The sequence below is a fragment of the Miniopterus schreibersii genome, assembly GCF_964146895.1.
Source record: "Miniopterus schreibersii genome assembly, chromosome: 2".
NCBI classification, from domain to species: domain Eukaryota; kingdom Metazoa; phylum Chordata; class Mammalia; order Chiroptera; family Miniopteridae; genus Miniopterus; species Miniopterus schreibersii.
In genome coordinates this window covers 77,728,008-77,748,761 of record NC_138102.1, presented here as the reverse complement: position 1 = coordinate 77,748,761, position 20,754 = coordinate 77,728,008, and the positions used below count along the sequence as shown (strand labels likewise).

Here is a 20,754-nt window from a genome sequence, read left to right as displayed (position 1 = left end):
AGTTTTAAGTGATAATTGTATGAGTGTCTAGCACATAATGCCTGCCATGTAAGAGAGTGAAAGTAAAAAACACTCTGAATATCAAATGTTACATATGTTGACTCATTTACATTTCATAGCAACCTGGAGGATTTAGGCAAAGCTACATGGATATTAAATATCAGAGCTGGGATTTGATTCTAGTTTCACACAAGTACTTATACATTTTCTAATAAGTCAATGAATTATCAACCTTTTTCTGTCTGTATCCCATTCATATATGCTAGACACTCCTCCTAGTGATACTTCTCATTGTACAAAGTGGTTCTTAATTGGTCTCTTGTTACAATTAAGTATTATTTCACTATACCACATTCATAGTAAATACTAGGCTGTTTTTTCCTCCTCATTTCCCCTCAGAGCTTGTTTCTGTTTTTTCAGCCCAGCTAATGATAATAGTCATAATGATTAACACCTACTAAATGCATACTGTGTGCTAGATGCTTTTATACGTGCTCTACATGTATTAGTTCATTTAATCCCATGACAACCCTCTGAGGTAGATACTATTATTACCATTTTACAAATGAGAAACTAAGGCAGAGAGAGGTTATATAATCTCATATAGTGCCACAAAGATGGTGAGTGGTTGAGCCACACCCACACAATTACCCAAAGTAGAAATCTTCTATTTTCTTCGACTCATTTTCAGGTACTAGACACGTTCTACCAAATCTACCTCTGCAATGTGTCTCCTGCCTATTTCTTCCAAATTTACTATCTCCAATGATACTAGGAAATCTGGGACTTCACCTTTTCTTGCCCTGAGTGTTGTTATTATAGCCTCTAATCTTTTTAACTATTTCAAACTGCCTTTCATTCCACTGACAAACATTTAACTGAAATACAAATATGATGTTACTCTCTTATTGAAGAAAAGGAGACATTTTCAAAACTGACATAATACATCTAGCCATAAATTCTTGACAAGTGATGTTTTCTTTTTTGCCTATAGCCTCTGAGGAAAGCTGTTAGAATGATGGGAGCACCTAACCTCATAGCAGACAGTATGGAATATGGACTAAGTTACAGTGTCATTTCATATCTCAAAAAATTGAGTCAACAGGTAATGTTAAGAAATAGAGCCATTATGTATTTTGAATGGTTTTGGCTAAGATGGTTAGCAGGCCAGATGTTATTTAGTTCTTGATAGTTTCAATAGAATTCCATATTATTAGTATATACATTTTAAAACTACATATATCGTATGTTAACATAATTCTGTCTGAAGTACATGGTATGCTATATTTTAAAATGTTAATTTCATATAATAATTCCTAGTATATGAAATGGTTTCCTAGACTTCCTCTATGTGAACATTCTTTGTTTTCTTTTGAGAAATTTGTTAGAAAGTTATTTTTCTTAGACAAAATATCAGTTCCTTTTGTTTTATATTTTAAAACCTATAGTTTTTTTTTTTCAAAATGGGAGTTTCTTTTGAAATATTTGTAAGAGACATTGGATTTTGTCATTTTTGGGCATAAATCATATTAACAGATACTGTGGTAGTTAAGCAATATACAGTTTAACTGACTCCCAAGTTATTGGGAGTTATATGTTGTATAAAATACATCATTTTCCCAGTACTTCTGCCATCTCTACTTTAACTACTAATTGAAATGCAGGTTGTAAAGAGTCAAAATATTGCTAGTTGCTTTCCAGTGAAAAACTACATCATTATTTGCCATAAGAATGAATATTTAGTTACATGCTAATAAGTGTCTTTAAGTAAATATTGATGAAATGATTTTTTTTTCTAATTTTATGTCAGCTCTGAATTAGAAATACATATTTTAAATTAGGATGTCTTTACATTTTATGGTTTAAATGAAGTGGGTATTAATAAATACAGTTATCCCGGCTGATGTGGCTCAGTGAATTGAGTGTCGTCCCACGCATCATTATTTAGATTCCCGGGCAGGGCACATGCCCAGGTTGTGGGGCCAATCCCTGGTAGAGGAGCATGTAGGAGGCAGCCGATCGATGTTTCTCTCTCATCAATGTTTCTCTCTCCCCCTCCCCTTCCCTCCCTTTGTTTCTCTCTAGAATATCAATAAAAACGTACTTTAAATAAATAAATAAATACAATTAAAGTTGTGTTTGTTTGCCCTGCTCCAAAAGTTTAGAATTGTAATGATTTAAAATCACAAGACATTGTTTAAACTATGTTTAATTTACCAAGTACTTGACATAATTATGCCACTTGAGATTTTAATTTCTTATATACTTTTTAAATATATAAATGTTTAATTTATAGAAGACTAAAACTATAGTATTTAATTTACCAATTTAGATTATATCAAGACAATTTTTGTTTATTTTTTACTATAGGCCAAAATAGAATCTGATCGAGTCATTGGATCTGTAGGCAAAAAAGTAGTACAAGAAACTGGAATTAAAGTCCGAAGCCGGACACATGGTTTATCAATGGCCTATAGGAAAGATTTTCAACAACTCCTCCAGGGAATTTCAGAGGATGTTCCTCATAGACTGCTGGACCTGAACATGAAAGAATACACTGGGTTCCAAGTTGCTTTGCTCAATAAGGTAATAGTTACCTGAATTTAGTACTGCTCTAGTTATATTCTGTTGTATTGTTGAATATAGGTCAAATTTTCTATCAACTGAAGCTCAGTTTGTCCAAACTTTCAAAGTACTTTTATACCTCTGCAGAATAATTATCATTAAACTAGGATTGAATCATTGAATTTTAGAATTAAAACAGACAGCTCCGGCCAGTGTGGCTCAGTTGGTTGGGTGTCACCCTGTGCACTGATAGGTTGCTGGTTTGATTTCTGGTCAGGGCACATCCCTGGGTTTCTGGCTCAATTCCCTGTGGGGGGTGTTGCGGGAGGCCGCCAATTAATGTTGCACTCCCACATTGATGTTTCTCTCTCCCTCTCTCTTTCTCTCTCTAAAAATCAATATACTATTCTTTAAAAAAAAGACATTGTCCATGGTGAGTGAATGAATGCATGTATTGATAAAAAGTAAACCAACCCATTTATTTTATAAGTAAACAGAGGATTAGAGATCGCTTAAAGTTATATAGCTAATGGTAGAGTCACTGTAGTTTGGTACTTATGACCTTAGGTGGACAGTATGATCTAAAATGCTTTATGAATACTTGTTATTAAAAATATCTTTACCCAGTAGCTCTTTTGTAAAAACAGACAAGCAGATTCTAAAATACGTAAGGAAATGTAAAGGTACTAGAATAGCCAAAACAAATTTGGAAAAGAATAAAGTTGGAGAACTTGTACTATCTAATTTTAAAAGTTACTATAAAGCTATAGTGATCAACAATTTGTGTTGTTGGCATAAGGATAAACATAGATCGGTGGAACAGAATGCCCTCACACAAATAGTCAATTAATTTTTAACAAAGAGCCAAAACAGTTCAGTGGGTGAGAATACAGTCCTTTCAACAAGTAGCACTGGAACAATTGGATATCCGTATTCAAAATAATGAACTTGACCCTTACCTAACATTACTTGAAGTGATCATGGTCCTAAACTTAAGAACTAAAACTGCAAACTAGAAGAAAACTAGAGAAAATCATCATGAACTTGGGTCATGAAACATGGAAGAGTTCTAAAATACAAAACAAAAAGCACTTGATACATCGAACTTCATTAAAATTAAAATTTATTTAAAAAAAAAAAACCCTGAAAAATGAGCAGGGAGTTATAGCCTGGGAGAAACGCATATACTGAATAAAGAACTTAATATCAAAATGCATAAAGAACTCATACAAGTCAGTAATAAAGAGACAAACATCCCCATAAAATATGAGCAAATATTTGAACAGATACTTCACCAACTAAGATATTACAAACTTGAACAGGCACCTGGAAAGATGGTCAACCTGATTGATCAGTAAGGAAATGAAAATTAAAACCATAATGAGGTCCGACTTTACACCCTCTAGAATGGCTAAAATTTAAAAGACTGAAAAATGTCAAGTGTTGGTGAGGATGTAGAGCAACTGGAACTCTCATATTCATACATATATATACATATATAGTTTATATAGCAATTATACTTGAAGAAATGGGTAGATATTATTATTTATAATACCCCAAAACAGTCCTATGTTTATCAACTAGTGAATGGGCAAGATATGGCATATCCATATAATAGAATACTAGTTTACTATAATAAAAAGGAATAGACTATTGATATATGAACAACATGGATGAAGCTCAAAAACATTATGCTAAGTGAAAGAGGCCAGATAGAAAATATTAGATATTGCAAGATTTTATTTATAAAATGGAGTGTACAGAGAAAGAAAACAGGTAAGTCGTTGCCTGGGTCTAGTAATAGAGACTAACTACAAATGGGCACAGAGAACTTTCTGGGATGATAGAAGTGTTCTAAAACTGGATTGTGATTGTTTCAAAACTGTAAGTTTACTAACATTCATTGAACTGTATACTTAAATAGGCAATTTTATGATATGTAAATTATTACATCAAGGCTTTAAAAAAAACCTTGAAAGTCTTTAAAATGTGGATATTTTTTTCTTTTTGTCAGAATATATAATAAAACCTTGAGTTAGATGTAAATTTGAGATTATTTGGTTGAGATCACTACCAATTTTTTTATCTTTTGGTTCCCAAAACAGTACATTAAGATTGCATCACAACTCTATTCTGTTTTTTTAAGCTAACTTTTATATCTTATTTTCAAACCTATGCTTCAGGCTAGTGATTTTAGTCTCTTAATTCTGTGTTTATAAATAACTTTTGTCTTTGAATATTTTCAATAGGATTTAAAGCCACAGACATTTAGAAATGCATATGACATACCAAGACGGAATCTTTTGGATCACTTAACAAGAATGAGATTTAATCTTATGAAGAGCACCCGCAGATTTCTTAAAGGACAGGATGAAGGTTAGATCATGGTTTTAATATTGGAATTTCTTTTTCTAAATGTTTTTCTTTATATTAAAATATAATGTGGTCATACTATAACTCTTAAATAATTATTACAGTATTACATTCTCATTGTAAATTCAAACAAATGAAGTAAAAAGTCATCTCTGATTCTTTGCATTTCTTTCTGCCATCACTGTTGTCCCAAATTCTATTCCCAGATGTAACAACTTTTGTTAACAGCTTAGTTTCCTTTGGTTTTTTGTCCATTCACACACACAGACACTCACAGTTATTTTCTTACGATATACTGATGTCTGATGGTTTAACTCTGGGTGACCAATAACTGTCATATTCTGATATTTTCTTCAACCATATCCATGGCACTTACTACATATCAAGTCAGATGAGAATTTAACCTTTGATCTCTGTGATGTAAGCATTCTGATAATAGCTATATATAAAAAAGGTTATGTATGTGATTTTTCTATTAATTCTGGTATAATTAAATTGTGTATATTTGGAGTAGATTAAAAGAGACATTCCTTTTCATGGTAAGGTTACATATTGCTAATTCTATGTACTGAAATTAGCGACAATATTTTTGTTTTGTTTATAAGATAAAATCAATGATTTTAAATTTTAAAAATCTCAAAAGAGTTTTATGTTACAATATTTATAATGGCAACACATTAATTTAGAGTATGTGGTAAGGGAAGACTGCTAAGAATAACAAACACCAGGTAGCATTCATATATAAGAAGATACGTGATAACTAGAACAGGTGTTAGTGAGGTTAACTTTTGTTGTTGCTCTGTTTTGTTCAAAAAGATCAAGTACACAGTGTGCCTATAGCACAAATGGGGAATTACCAGGAATACCTCAAGCAAGTACCCTCTCCACTAAGAGAACTTGATCCTGATCAACCTCGAAGGTTGCATACATTTGGCAACCCCTTTAAGCTGGATAAAAAGGTAAATGTGAAATGTTCTGTTATAATTTGTTTGTGCTAGGTACTGTGGATTTAACAGTTCTTAATTTAAAGCTATTTTCCTGGTAGAGTATCTAATAAATGTCAAATAGTTAAAAACAGTTGTTTTAATGGGAGTTGGAATTAGTTGTGCCATTTAAAAACTGTATGTAAATCCAGGGAAATTATATATTTTGTTATAGGGTATGATGATAGATGAAGCAGATGAATTTGTGGCTGGACCTCAAAATAAACATAAACGACCTGGAGAACCAAATATGCAAGGCATCCCTAAAAGACGTCGCTGTATGTCTCCACTGCTAAGAGGCAGACAACAGAATCCAGTTGTGAACAATCATATTGGAGGAAAAGGACCACCTATACCTGTGACTCAAGCACAGCCAGACCTTATTAAACCCCTTCCTCTTCATAAAAGTAAGAGTTTAAAACAACAACAAAAACAAACATTATTTGCTGGTTTTTGGTTCTTCAGAGAAGAGATTTTTAAATAGATTATAGGAAAAAAAATTGATGAAGTCCAAGAGCTTCTAGAGAAGATGTTTATTCTCAATTGGCATCATGTAATTTTTTTGTATGTCTTCTTAATGAATGTATGTTGAACTTTTCATATGTTCATTATGCTTTATTAGTGATCATAATTTAAAATATTATTTGCAAATCTTAAGTATTTCAAAATAATAGTCTTTAAAGGAGTATTATCAATACCCATAGAAAATGTTTCAATTTCAGTTTAATGCAACAACTAATTATTAAACACCTGTGCTATTTTATTTATTTATTTATTTATTTATTTATTTATTTATTTATTTATTTATTTATTTATTTATTTATATTTATTGATTTCAAAGAGAGAGGAAGGGAGAGAGAGAGAGATAGAAACATCAGTGATAAGAGAGTCATTGATCGGCTGCAGCCCGCAACCCGGGCATGTGCCCTGACCGGGAATTGAAACCTGATCTCCTGGATCCTAGGTTGATGCTCAACTGCTGAGCCACACCGGTTGGGCACCTGTGCTATTTTCGATAGTACTAGACATTGAGGTATAGCAGTGATCAAGATAGTGATTTTTGCTTTCACTTTTAATGCGTGAGGAAAGAAAATCATCGAACATTTCATTGGAAGTGTGGTGAATTTTATAAAAGAGAAGTCAAATATGTTGTGGATGTATTTGGCATGAGGATTTAACTTGATGTATAAAGCCAAGGCACTTTACTAGGAAGTTATTTAAACCAACACTTGAAGGGTGAATGGAATTAGTTAACTAAAGCTGTGCATTTGCCTGTGCTAGGGTAGTAGTCTAAGAAGAGTAGAGAGTAAAGAGAAGGGCATTGAGGTAACTGAAAATTCTCATATAGTAAATGTGTTGGGAATGAGATAAAGTGGAAATTAAAAGGCAGAAGCCAGATCATGGAGGGCCTTTGGAAGCCATTTTAAAGATCCGAGGCTTTATTCTAAGGACAGTGAGAATCCGCTGAAATGTTCAAAGAGGTAGTAGTGACTGGATATGATTAGCATTTTATAAAGACTCTAAAATGTGTAGAATATTATCAGGGAAGAATAAGAATGGATGTAGGGAACCCTTAATGAAATGATGGATTCATTAATTATAGGTAGTGATTATTCATGGCTCATTACATTTTAACTGTAGAGAATAATACAAATATTTATATACTTCCTAATGGAATTATGCATTACCTCTGAAGTATTCCTACCCACTCTCACTCCCTCACACCCTGCAATTCTTTTTGAACATCGACCAGATAACGCCTCTAGATTGAACTACCAATTTATAGGAAATATAAGGGACAGAGCATTTTAAATGACAGAACGGATGCAATTAGTAAAATCCAGATTATGGGAAATTCTGTAGGACAAAGAATTGGGGTGTGTGTGTTTGTGTGTTTCCAGAAAAATGCATAGAAAAAACAGAGATACAGAAGGACTTTATACGTTCAAAGATAGTTAAGAGACATATAACCAGTTACAATTTTGGGCCTGATTTGGACCCTGAATCAAACAAAATCAAACTTTTCCACAAACAGAAACTATATAAGGTAATTAAAATTGTGGACACTGACTGTATATTTGATGTTGTTAAATAATTATTTTGGATGTACAGGAACCAGCTGGTAAACCCAGGGAAGTGCTAATGGTGACCTGCCTGTGGGGTTGCGAGAAAAATATGTATTTGAGAAATAATTGGACATATCAGCAAAGGACTTGGTGATGACTGATAGGATGTTGGAGCCAGGGCAAGGGAAGAGTTTTGAAAGACACTGGGTAGATGATCATGTCAGGGGTGGAGTGGAGGATTGATTTTAGTTTAGAAGTGTATATTCTAAACTAAATAGATAGCCAAGTGGACACCTTAAGTTAGAAGATAACTTTGAGTTTGGAACTCAGAAGAGGAGGGCTAGAGAGGTAGGTATGGGAGACAGATTAACTCCCATTGGAGTTAATAAAGTCTCACCAAGAGAAACAATGAGAAGAGGAAACAAAGAGCCTGAAACAGGACTTTGAAAGTGCCAAGTTAAGAGGATATACAAGGCTCAGAAAATGGGATTGAGAATGAAGCATGAAGAAATTGGAAAAAATAGGCAAGTATTTGGTGTCATGGAAGCTAAAGGAAAAGAAAATTGAGTGGTTGGTGGTCTCAAATATTTTTCTTTCTTTTTTAACTTTTTAATCATACTTTTTAATTTTTATTAATTAAAGTTGGCATACAATGTTATATTAGTTTCTGGTGTACACCCCAGTAATTAGACATTGTAAAACTTAATAAGTGATCATCCCCCAAAAACTCATACCCATCTGACACCATACATAGTTATTAGAATATTATTGACTGTCTTCCCTAGACACCCATGACTACACTATAACTACTAATTTGTACTTCTGAATCCCTTCACCTTTTTCACCCATCCCCTTAATCCTCCTCCCATCTGACAACTGTCAAAATGTTCTCTGTATCTGTAAGCCTGTTTCTGTTCTGCTTATTCATTGGTTTTGATTTTTAGGTTCTTTTGTTGATAAATATGTATTTATTGCCATTTTATTATTCATATTTTTGATCCTTTCTCCTCCTTCTTCTTCTTCATAAAGAAGACCCTTTAACATTTCCTGTAGTACTGGTTTGGTGGTGATGAACTCCTTTAGTTTTTTCTGCCTGGGAAGCTCTTTATCTGATCTTCAGTTCTAAATGATAGCTCTCCTGGGTAGAGTAATCTTGGTTGTAGGTTCTTGATTTTCATCACTTTGAGTATTTCTTGCCACTCCCTTCTGGCCTGCAAAGTTTCTGTTGAGAAGTCGGCTGACAATCATATGGGTGCTCCCTTGAAGGTAACTAATTGCTTTTCTCTTACTGCTTTCAAGATTCTCTCTTTGTATTTAATCTTTTGGCATTTTAATTATGATGTGTCTTGTTGTGGGCCTCTTTGGGTTCCTCTTGTTTGAGACTCTCTGTGCTTCCTGGACTTGTATGTCTATTTCTTTCACTAAGTAGGGGAAGTTTTCTATCATTTTTTCAAACAGGTTTTCAATTCCTTGCTCCCTCTTTTCTCCTTCCATCATCCCATGATGCGAATTTTGGTATTCTTGAAGTTGTCCCAGAGGCTCACTGTTCTTATTTTTGGATTCTTTTTCTTCTTGCTGTTCTGATTGGGTGTTTTTTGCTTCCTTATATTCCAAATTGCTGATTTGATTCTCGGCATCCTCTACTCTACTGTTGATTCCCTGTAAATTATTCTTCATTTCAGTTAGTGTATTCTTCATTTCTGTCTGGCCCTTTTTTATGATGTTCCTTGAAGTTCTCATTAAGTTCTTTGAAGTTCTTATGAAGTTTCTTGAGTATCCTTATAACCATTGTTTTGAACTCTGTGTCTGGTAGTTTGCTTCATCCATTTCATTTAGTTCTTATTCTGGAGATTTCTTTGTTTCATTTTTGACATTTCTTTGTCTCCACATTTTGGCTGCTTCTCTCTGTTTCTATGTTTTAGGTAGAGCTGTACTATGTCTCCCAGACTTAATAGAGTGGCCTTGTGTAGTAGGTGTCCTGTAGTGCCCAGTGACTCAGCCACCCCAGTCACCTGAACTAGGCACTGTAGTTGCACTTCTCCATGGGCTGTGCACACTGTCCTATTGTAATTGAGCCTTAATTGATGTTGGCATCACTGGGAGGGATTGACCCCCCAGGCCAATCAGTTGCAAGGATCGGCTGCGACTACAGTGGGAGAGCTGCTGTGCAGACGCTGACCCTATGGAGCAGGACTTGCTTCAGTGGAGCTTTGGTGCTTGCTGAGTTTGCCCTTTGAGTGTGTCACTGGTGGATGTGTAATCTTGTGTGGTCGAAGCTGACCACTGGGTGCACTGGCTCTGGGGCCTCCTGGGAGGTGCAGTTTAGCTACTGCCTGTGCCCTGCTTGTGGCTACCTGGCACAAGCTACAGAGTGATCCTGCAGATGGCTGCTACTTACGTTGGGCTTGGAGGTACCCAGGAGAGGCCAAGCTATGAACTAAGGAGAGCTGCTGCTAATACTGGCCTGGAGCCACTTATTGAGAAGTATGGGGTATCCTAGTCCAGTTGCTGCTTGTTTGAGAGATTTTAGGAAAGTCTGAAGCATGAAGCAAGAGAGGCCACTGGAAATGGCTTGGATGAGCCTGCAAGTAGAGAGGGGTGGGGTCTCAGGGAATCACCTGGGTAGGGGGAACAGTGTGAGCCATGTTGATGAAGACTCAGTTATGGTGCCTGTCTGTTGGCTCTGTGGTGGGGAGGGCTAAGCAAAGGAACACTGGCCTCTGCCAGCAATTCTTTCTGGGAAAAAGCTGCCCCTCCAGTTTTTCTCCTGATTCCAGAAAAGTTTGTTCCTCCCTGAATGTCTCACGTTCTTTTTAAGCTGCTGCCCTAGCGCTGGAGCTCAGAGGGAATGAGTCCTGTTAAGTCCTTGAGCCAGCCCTTTAAGAGGAACTGCCTGAGGCCCAGCCAGAAGTTGTGGGGACTTCTCTTCCCAACACTGGAACCCTGGGTTGGGGGGCCTGGTGTGGGGCTGGATCCCTTGCTCCTCAGGCAATCCTCCACAGCCAAGATATACTGATTTTAAACCACCACACGTGGGTGTGGGACCAGCTGGTTCTGCGATTCCACCAAGGATCTCCACCCCTCCTACCAGCGTCAGTGTTGCCTCTTCTTTAATTCTCTAGTTGTAGGACTTCCCTTCAGCCAGATCCAGGTGGTTCTGAATGATGTTTTTTCTGTATTTTAGTTGTAATTTTGATGTGGTGTGGGAGGTGGCGAGTACCTCTTTTATCTTCACCGGCGCCTCCCTCTCAAATACTTGTTAAGCAGATCATTGAAGAAGATTAGAAAGGTTCTGTTAGTCTTTGGTTATCTTAGCAAGAGCAATTTTGGTGGAGTAAAGGGGACAGAAGACTACAGAAGTGGGTTGAAGAGTGAAAGAAAGATGAGAAAGTAGAGACAATGAATGTAGCTGTGAAGGGTAGGTGGGAAAAGAGAATGGTACCTAGAAGAGGTTATGGGGTCAAAATAGTGATTTTGCTTTGTTTTTAAGATGATAGAGAGTTGAGCACGTTTAAATGTGGGTGTTATGGAACCAGTAGAAAGGGCATGGTTGAAAATGAAGATGAGAAAAAGCATAATCACAAAATCACTGAGAAAGCTGAAGGAATCCAGTCCAGATCCCAGATGAAAGAATGCTGCTTCCATCAAAGCTTAATGGTGGATTCAAGATTAATGGTGGGAAGCAGAGGAAGTTCCCATCCCACACCTCTGCTTTTCTTTGCTCTGTGAAGCAGGAGGTGATGTATACTGCTAAGAGGGAAGGAGAGATTGGGAAAATCAGAGATTTGAAGAGATTAGAGAAGGCTAGAATGATCTTTTGTGGGAGAGGGAGAAAGGGTTGGATTAAGCTTTCTAGGCAGTGCTAAGACCCAAGTACAGATGGTGATTGCGACCACCCTATAGCTGGGTCATATTTCTCCAGTAGTGGTCATCATTCCAAATGCAGGTCTGAAGCAAGCAGATTGATAGAGTCATCAAATGTGGGATTTTGCCTGGCCAGTGTCATGGGAGAACAAAAGAATGACAGAATTTAGGACATTACTAAAAAGTGACACATTATGGGATATAAGTTGGATAGATAAGAAAATGGATTTTTAGAAGGGATCTGATTAATGGGAGGGGGGAAATGGAGGAGTCACTGGAATAAAAGTCTGGCTGAGTTAAAGAACAATAGCAGGATAAGTTTACTCTTCATCCTGGAATTTGTGTTTGACTTGAGAGGCAGACTTATAGGTGGAAAAGTTTTTTGGAGATTGAGGAATTGGTAGGCCAGGTTCTTGGCAGCTTATCTGCTTAGACATTAAAGTCATGCACTACAGCACTTCTCAAACTTCTCACATGTGTATGTGAATCACCTGGGGCCTAGTTAGTTAAACTACAGATTCTGATTCATTGAGTTGGGGTAAAGATTTAGATGAGCATTTCTTGTGAACTGATGGTTCTAATGCTTCTTGTCCACATACCACACTTTGAGTAGTAAGGATCTAAAATTATGTACTGAGGGACATGGGGTTGGGAGGAAGTCTGTGAACTGAGTGCCGGGGACATCGTGACAACAGAGGTGTGCCTACAGATCAGTAAAGATAGTGATGGGGAGAGAGAGGAAGAGTGAAGAGTCACAGTTGAGCCTCAGAAGAGCAATATTTTTTACAAGAGTGCATGGAAAAAGGATCTTGAGGTGATACTGGGAGTTGAAGAAATCAGTGAGTCCATGTCTATGGAGAGTGTTTGAGAGAAAGTTTCTATTTCAGGTCTGAAGGAGAGCAGTTTCTTTGCAAGAGAGCTGGTTTCAGTTAAAAAAGGAGTTGTAGAAGACATTCAGTAAAGTTTGCATATCATGGAATAGAATTTAGGAGGGAGTCAGAAGTTTGAGGGATTTTTGTGGGGATGAGTACACTTTGGACAGTGAGGGAAGTAGAGATGAATTCAGCTGTTGTCCTGGAGGTTTGGTGAGCAATCAGGGAACTTAGAATTCAGCTGCTTTCTTTGGGGAGCAAGGTAATAATTTAACGTCAAGTAACAAGGTGGCAAGCTTTTAAGTCTAGTTTTCAAATGAATTGAAGTGCGTAATGGGTTGTTCTACATTACTCAGGTAATGGAGACCAGATGGATGAGTATAAGAAAAGGGTGTACTGTGAAATGACCTGTTTGGTGGTATGTTTCCTAAAAAACACTGAACATTTTTAACTCCCTATGTTTGCTTTTGTATAAGGCAGCCTTAGATTGGAATGACCTAGGGCTAAAGAAAGAATAAGCATGATAATCTTGATCATATATATTTCCCTAAACCATTAAAACCCTACTTGTTCAATAAAATTGTCATAGAAAAATCAGAGAAGTAAAAGTTGAAGTTGCTTTTATTTTTCCTAAGGGCAGAAATTGTACAGATTTTGTAAATATTGTTTCATGTTGAATCTACCATATCTTTATCAAAGCTTAAGAGTCACATCACATTATTTGTTAATTTTTGTATCAAGGAGAATCAGTTGTGATTTGCTGTGATGATATTTCTTTGGAGCTTTCTTTACTATGTGCTTTGAAATTGTCTCTCATAATTTTTCCCCCCTTATCTTTGTTTTTAGTTTCAGAAGCAAGTAATGATTTGACAATAGATGATGTGGTTGAAAATCATGTTGTTGACCAGCTTTCATCAGATATTACACCAAATGCTATGGATACCGAGTTTTCAACATCATCTTCTCCAGCCAATTTACTGGAACGACCAACCAATCATACAGAGGCTCTTGGTCATGATCATTTAGGAACTAATGACCTCACTGTTGGTGGATTTTTAGAAAATCATGAGGAGCCAAGAGATAAAGTACAGTGCCCTGAAGAGAATATACCAGCATCTTCACTCAACAAAGGAAAGAAATTGATTCATTGCAGAAGCCACGAAGAAGTCAATACTGAACTAAAAGCACAAATTATGAAAGAGATTCGAAAGCCAGGAAGAAGTATGTAAAATTAGACACAAACCTCAGGTTTGATTTCTGTGTGTGCTAAAAAAAACAAACCCACCATAAACTAACTAAAAGCGTATATCTGATTCTAGATCAGTCTTGAACAATATATAAGCTAGAGATTTGATTTTTTGTTTAGCTGACAAAAACTGACAAATATCTGCTATATCCAAAGTACTGTGCTAGGTATGGTAAGCAGGAGGGACTGAGAACACAGGAAGAGCACACAGATATATTGCACATAGTTCCTACCATGACTGGAACCCATAGTCTTGAGTATTCTTCTAGCCAGCAGTTGAAATTTTAATGTAGCTGCAAACCCAAAAAGACGTAGGAAATATTTAATGACTTCATGTCTGTGAAGTCCTTGGCATAGAGCCTACCACTGTGTTTAAGATTTGAACTATGATGGTGACCAGGGATGTGTTTAGGTCAAAAAACTAAAGTTATGAAAGCTCGCTATTATATGAAAACAAAAGAACTTTGTGGGATAAAATTTCAGTATTACTGGCATTCATTCATAAGGTGTTGACAGATTGCTTGTTACGATGGTCCAGAGTAGGTAAGACTCAGTCCTTGCCATTTAGGATGTTTAGTCCTTGGCAGAGTTTTATGTGAAAACTTGAAACTGAAATAGCATTCTTAATCTGTTTTATTATTTTTCCTCCATATACCCTCCATCCCTGAACCCCCATCCCCCCATGTTGACTGTAGTTTAGAATTAAGATTAAAAGGGTAGATTTTTGTAAAGGCCACATGCTTCTTTTCAGTGGCACTACCAAAAAGTTATTTATTCACCCTTCTAAGCTTTGATACCTTAACGGGAACTTGTACTAAAAAAAGCAGTGTTTGACAGGTTAAAGTCTTCAGTGAGCAGTGAAAATTTTATGTAGATTATTTTTGTTTTTGTCTTAGTATATCTTGTAAACTGCAATATAAAATTATTGAATAAGAGTATAAAGGAAAGCCACTTAATTTTTCTTTTTGCTTCTCTTTTAAGAATATGAAAGAATCTTCACTTTACTGAAGCATGTACAAGGCAGTTTACAAACAAGACTAATATTTTTACAAAATGTCATTAAAGAAGCATCAAGGTAAATCTATAGAACATTATAAGTAGTATTTTAACAATATCTGTTGTGTTATGCATGTATGTGACACACACACACACACAAGCACTTTTCTCTTTTTTAATTTATTGAAAGAAGTTCACTTAAAAAATAGCCACACAAAAATTCTTTAGAACTTGAACCTTTTCTTCCTACAACGTACAGATACTTGCATAATTCTCCTTTTTCCTACTCTTTTGGTGTCTTTATATTTTATAGCCTCTAATTTTTCTACTTTGTGTATTTGGACTACCATTAATATTAATCAGTGATTAGTATTAACCTTGAAAGGCAATATTTTATTGCAGTTCACTTGTATGTGGGAAAGCATGTAATTAAGGGGACCAGAGTCCGACAAATGGTCCTCATTCTGATTGCTTCAGTAGCCCAGGATTATGTACTTTAGTACAAGGAATGTGGATCAAGATTATAAATGGTAACTCCGTAGTGCAATTAACAGGGAAGCATAGTGTTGAGTTTAGTGATTGTAAAAATTATTTTTTATTTTTCCTTTAAGACTTTTTGTATTGTAATAAAATTTAGGGTTTATCTTATCTTCCAAATATACCCATTCTTTAGTTAGTCCCACAGTTTCTTTCATGCTACACTTAAAGTTTGTTTTAGATTGAGCAGTGTGCGGGCGGGGGGGGGGGGGGGGGGGACACGACAAGCTAGAGCATAGGCCACTTTGAAAGGTACAAGATAAAGTGATAACTTTTCACATTATTTGTTTTGAGTATGTAACCTATTCTCTTTATGTAACATTCTGTCATCTTAGACATCATCATGGATTTAGCTATATTCCTGGTGCCTGCAGCCACCTTTTAGAGCAGCAATTTTCAACCAGTGCCCTGCAAGAATTTTAAAAACATGCAGTACCTATTTAGTCAGGGGCATTGACCTCTTTTCCCTTAGATTGTCAAATAAAAAAATGACAACAGCCAACACAACAATAATGGGTGTGAATGAATCAAAATTATACCTGTTTTTTGTCAGATTGGCAAAAAATATATTTTTGATGTGCCGCAGAATTTTAGTGATTAAATTTATGTGTGCCATGAGATGAAAAAGGTTGAAAATCAGTGTTTTTGAGAGTTGTGTAATATTATGCTGGTTACAAGTAGAGAGAAAGTAGGTATAGATCAGAGAGTGTTTTGGGACATTCTAAAAAAGCATCAGCAGTATTAGTGCTTATGTAGATGAATGCAATTTTAGCGTACTATATTTATTACTGAAAAAAAATTAAATTGCAGCTTGAACTTTAACTGTTTGGTATATTCTATACGAAAGATGTCTAATTATCCTTGATTTGCTAGCTTTCAAATTGTAGCAGAACACTGTGTTTTAAATACTACTACCCAGCTTTCATTTCATCTAACATTTTGTGGGGGATTATATTCATACTTTGTTCACATTCCTTTTAACATTAAACTTTTAAAGAACATGAGAAGCTATTGGAGTCATTGCTTTGGGAGTCCTAATTTTGTTGAAATACTAGTAATCCTGTACATACTAGGTATTTCATTTTTCTTTTTGATTGTGGAAGGAATAACCTCTTTCCAATTGTAGTTAGGCCTGGATTATTTGTTTTAGGAATCAACTATAATACAGTATTGATAAAAATAATTTGCTAGTCTTCCAGCAAATTTTATATATCATAAAGTTGTTGATTTTTTTTCACTCACTTTGAAAAATCTTACTAAGGCAGTTTCTTTTAAGAAAAACATTATACTGATATATAACTTTATCCATTAAAAAGAAATTGAGAGTGCTGTTATTTTTTTTATACAGGTTTAAAAAACGAATGCTAATAGAACAGCTGGAGAACTTCTTGGATGAAATTCATCGAAGAGCCAATCAGATCAACCATATTAATAGCAATTAAAAGAAAACAGAATGTGGCCACTTATTTCACTATATCTTCTCCAAATACAAAGTAAATACAAGACTGTTGTGATTTTGCATTCATTTTTTGACATGCATTGTTGGCTATTTTAAATACTAAGAGCAAGTCTACAGATCCTTTCTCATCATTTTACAGTGACCTTTTCTTCATTTTGGTTTATTTTTGTAATGTGAAAAGTATCACTCTAAAAACATTTTTATTTAACAAACTAAAACTATTCCTTCAAATTTCTTGCTTGTCATTGACTCTTGCGTGTCAATTTCCCTCAGGTTCTATTTTCTTAAACCAACCTTTAAAATTGTCACCTCTCTTAAGGTTGAACTTTGCCAAAAAAAAAATTAAAAAGAAGTTACTTTGTAATTTTTGGGGAAAAAAGCACATACATTAAAACTAGGTAATGTTTTGTATATACAGTTATTTTGGATATATTATTGTAAGTTGTACAAATGTATTTTGAAGAATATTTAAGAAAAGCACTTTTGTTATTCCATCAATAAATGCTCTATTTTACTCTTGTGTGGTTTAGGAAATAATCACATTTAAAGAAACCATTTAAAACCATCTTAAGATAATGGAATTTTAAAAGCTTTGCTTTTTAGCATGGGAAAAATACACCACTTGAAGTTCATATTTGTTAAACTTAACTGTAATTACATGGTACATAATATGCATTGTCTTTTTACTATATGTTCTTAGCTTGTGTTGGTCACACCAACGTATTCCCATTTCTGCCTAGAGAATGGAAACAACAATATCTATAGCAGATGGCAGATACTTTAAAAGCTGTTTAAAGCAGACATCTTTGGACATTATTGATTTTCTTACTTCCCTTCAACCCCTTTTTTTCTCTCACTAGGACTGTGGATGGCTCAGAGTTGAAACAGTTAGTTAGGAAATTATAAGTTAGGGGCACATCACATACTCTGAAATATCTAGTCTTTAGCAGCTTGATGCCATGCTTACAAAAGTCCCATAACAAATTGGGGGTTCAAGAGGGGATCTCTTCTGCTCTGCTATTCTCCCACGTAAACTCTCCATTTTATTTAGAAGCTAAATGGGGGGGGGTCTCTTTGTTCTGCTCTGCTGTTCTCACACGTAAACTCTCCATTTTATTTAGAAGCTAAATGGAGGGAACACACATTTAAGATGACTTTACTCATTTTGCATTACCCCTGATTATCTGGGACAAGGGATAACAAACACTATTCATTGTCCATCTTCAGTAAAGTGGCCTCGTGTGTCCTTACTGAGGACATGACCCTATGACCTGACTCACCACTCATATATATCACTGCTGTGCCTTGTAGTGCTTTTGGAGTAACCAGTAGAAAAAGGTTAAAATGTGTTTAGATTAAGTGGGTGAAATAAATTTATAAAATTATAGTAAAATTGAAGTATTTTTAGGTTCATAACATTTGAAAATTACATACCCTTTTTACACTTTGGCAGAACACTTTTTAAATTTCAGAGGTATAGCATAATGAAATTGTAACTTTTTATGAAGAAAAGCATAGATGAAAGTGGAGAACATGTTTGAGATCTGTTAATTTTTTAGTCTAGGGGAGTTGAAACTTTCCCAGTACTGAAGATAAACCCTGTCAAGAAAAAGAAGCATGTATAATGTTATATAGTATTTTCATATGAAATTCTTTAAACCTTTTTTACCTCTACCAAATACCTTTAAGTAAAGCAGGATATAATTTAATAGATGGAATTGTTAAGGTAATTCTATAATCACATTGCTAAATTCAGCAAGAGCTACACAAAATCCAGAATATATTTTCTGGTCTTAAATTATATATATTTAGATTCTGAGATTAATGGAAGGGATTACATGCAAGTCATTCAGATAAAAGTTCATGCTTAAGAATATTGAGGAAAGGGATTGAGTCTATTCCAATATTTAGTATCCTTATCAAAAAACTAATTTCCATTTCAAAGGCTGCTGATGAGGTAATAGTCCTTTAGACCCTTGACCTTTAATCTCTTGGGGGGATGGACCCTAGAGGGAGTTGGGAAGAAGCAGTTTGTTCAATCTCTTCTTTGTCAATCTGTCACCATACTCTACACGCTTATTCTAAAACTAGTCACAAGGTTTGAAGCTCAAGTTTAATATTCCATCTCCATCAAGTTTTCTACATTTTAAGAAACTGGGCATATTATTAGTTCAATTAGTGAAATACTGTAGAATTCTTGTAAGTGAAAGAGGAAGGGAAGTATATTTGAGGGAAATAAGTCTTTTAGGCCCTTTAGATCACTGGATGACTTTAGGCTGGACAAATGATATTTTTCAACAGTTAAATCTTGAGATTAAGAGTGTTTCTTAATGGTCTCATATGTGCCCCATTTGTCAATTGATGAGTCATTATTTGCCCTTTTTAGTAGGATTGATCAATTTGGTGTACTGAAGCCTGAGACTAGTTTTTATCTCTTCAATACCTGTCACCAGAAGAGTGTCCACTTTGCCGTGTGTTATGTGGGCAAGAACCTCCCAGAAAGAGAGAGAAATTAATTCACAGGGACTGTAGATGTACGGCAGATTGTGGCACTGGTTTTGGATTTAGCCTTACATTTTCATTCTGTTTACTAAGGCAGTTCTAAAAACTATCATTGAGATAGTGGTGTGTCCTTTACTACTACAAAGATTTTACAGTCATTTTTATGCACTTGAATTCCAAAAAGAAATTGTTCTCTTGACTGTCATCAACCTTTATTGGCTATCAGCTTTTGACAATGACCTTTCTGTTCCGATTTAGTCTCCTGTCTCTCTGGGGAAGTGGAACCTGTCATTTTTTTCATCTTTCATTTTTAACATGTATCCTTTCTAAGACAGGGCTCTCTGTTGCCTGTTCTGAGTGGTATGTGACATTTTCATCTAATATGTGTGGGGTTGGGATGATTACTAGCAGGACATATTCTATTGATGGACCTTTTCTCCCCAAATAATCCCAAAGTAGATTACCTAGTGAATGATCATTTTTATCCTTTTTGTCACAAAAGTTTTCCTTTGATTTCTAGCACAAGTTACAGCAGTTTGCAAATGATTCTCAGATAAAATGATGTTGACAGTATTTCCTTAACAATTTGTGTAAAGCCTATGCATAATTTTCATTCTAACTTTTGACTTTTTTCTCTCCATAAATAAAAATAATGTCTGATGTTTAGTTAAAGTAGATCCACTTTTGCTTGATTTTATTAGTCTTGTTCTATACAATTTCTTTTTAACACATTGTTTAGATTTGCCAACAACTCTTTACTGAGAATCTCTTTTCCTTCCTAAGCTGACAAATAATTGCCAGAGGGGCAGGGGGAACATTAAGAGGAATAATTTGAATACTTTGTTCAATGTTGTTAATGCTAAAGGACTTATGCTTGTCCTCTTTACATGCTAAGAATCTGCCTGTAATATACCTTTTTTTGGATTAAGATGAGGTTGTATAGTGGGAATTAAAGTTACAAGGGCAAACATTTGATTTTTGTGTAATTTTAGCAAGCTTAAGAAAGATCAACAGAAAGGCTAGAAATTCGATGCATTCATTTACCATTAGGGTTGCTGAGACTCAGGACTTCGTGGATACTCTAGTGGCCTTAAAGAACTCTCTTTTATCCTACAATGACAACAAAGCTCGGCAACAACTGGAAAAAGTCAAGATTTATCATTTATTTTACTTCCATGATTTTTCTAAGCCTCCCCACCCAGAAGTAGAAACCTAAATTTAAAAAATCTGTATAAACTACAGATGAGCTAAGAGAAGGAAGAAAACCCCACAGAGGATATTAGTTTCCCTT

At 35.3% G+C, this 20,754-nt stretch overlaps 1 protein-coding gene across 2 annotated transcripts in view; it reads left to right on the top strand.

Annotated features, from left to right (window-relative positions):
* INTS6 (integrator complex subunit 6) overlaps positions 1 to 20,136 on the top strand; it is an 85,109-nt gene extending 64,973 nt beyond the window's left edge. For both annotated transcript variants that reach the window (XM_081129722.1, XM_081129723.1), the window contains 8 exons: positions 995 to 1,105; positions 2,371 to 2,586; positions 4,815 to 4,941; positions 5,755 to 5,897; positions 6,097 to 6,328; positions 13,570 to 13,944; positions 14,951 to 15,044; positions 16,851 to 20,136. In XM_081129722.1, coding sequence (XP_080985848.1) covers positions 995 to 1,105; positions 2,371 to 2,586; positions 4,815 to 4,941; positions 5,755 to 5,897; positions 6,097 to 6,328; positions 13,570 to 13,944; positions 14,951 to 15,044; positions 16,851 to 16,944 — 1,392 coding nt within the window. In that variant the 3' untranslated portion in view covers positions 16,945 to 20,136. The remainder of the gene's footprint in view (positions 1 to 994; positions 1,106 to 2,370; positions 2,587 to 4,814; positions 4,942 to 5,754; positions 5,898 to 6,096; positions 6,329 to 13,569; positions 13,945 to 14,950; positions 15,045 to 16,850) is intronic.
* The last annotated feature ends 618 nt before the right edge of the window (positions 20,137 to 20,754 follow it).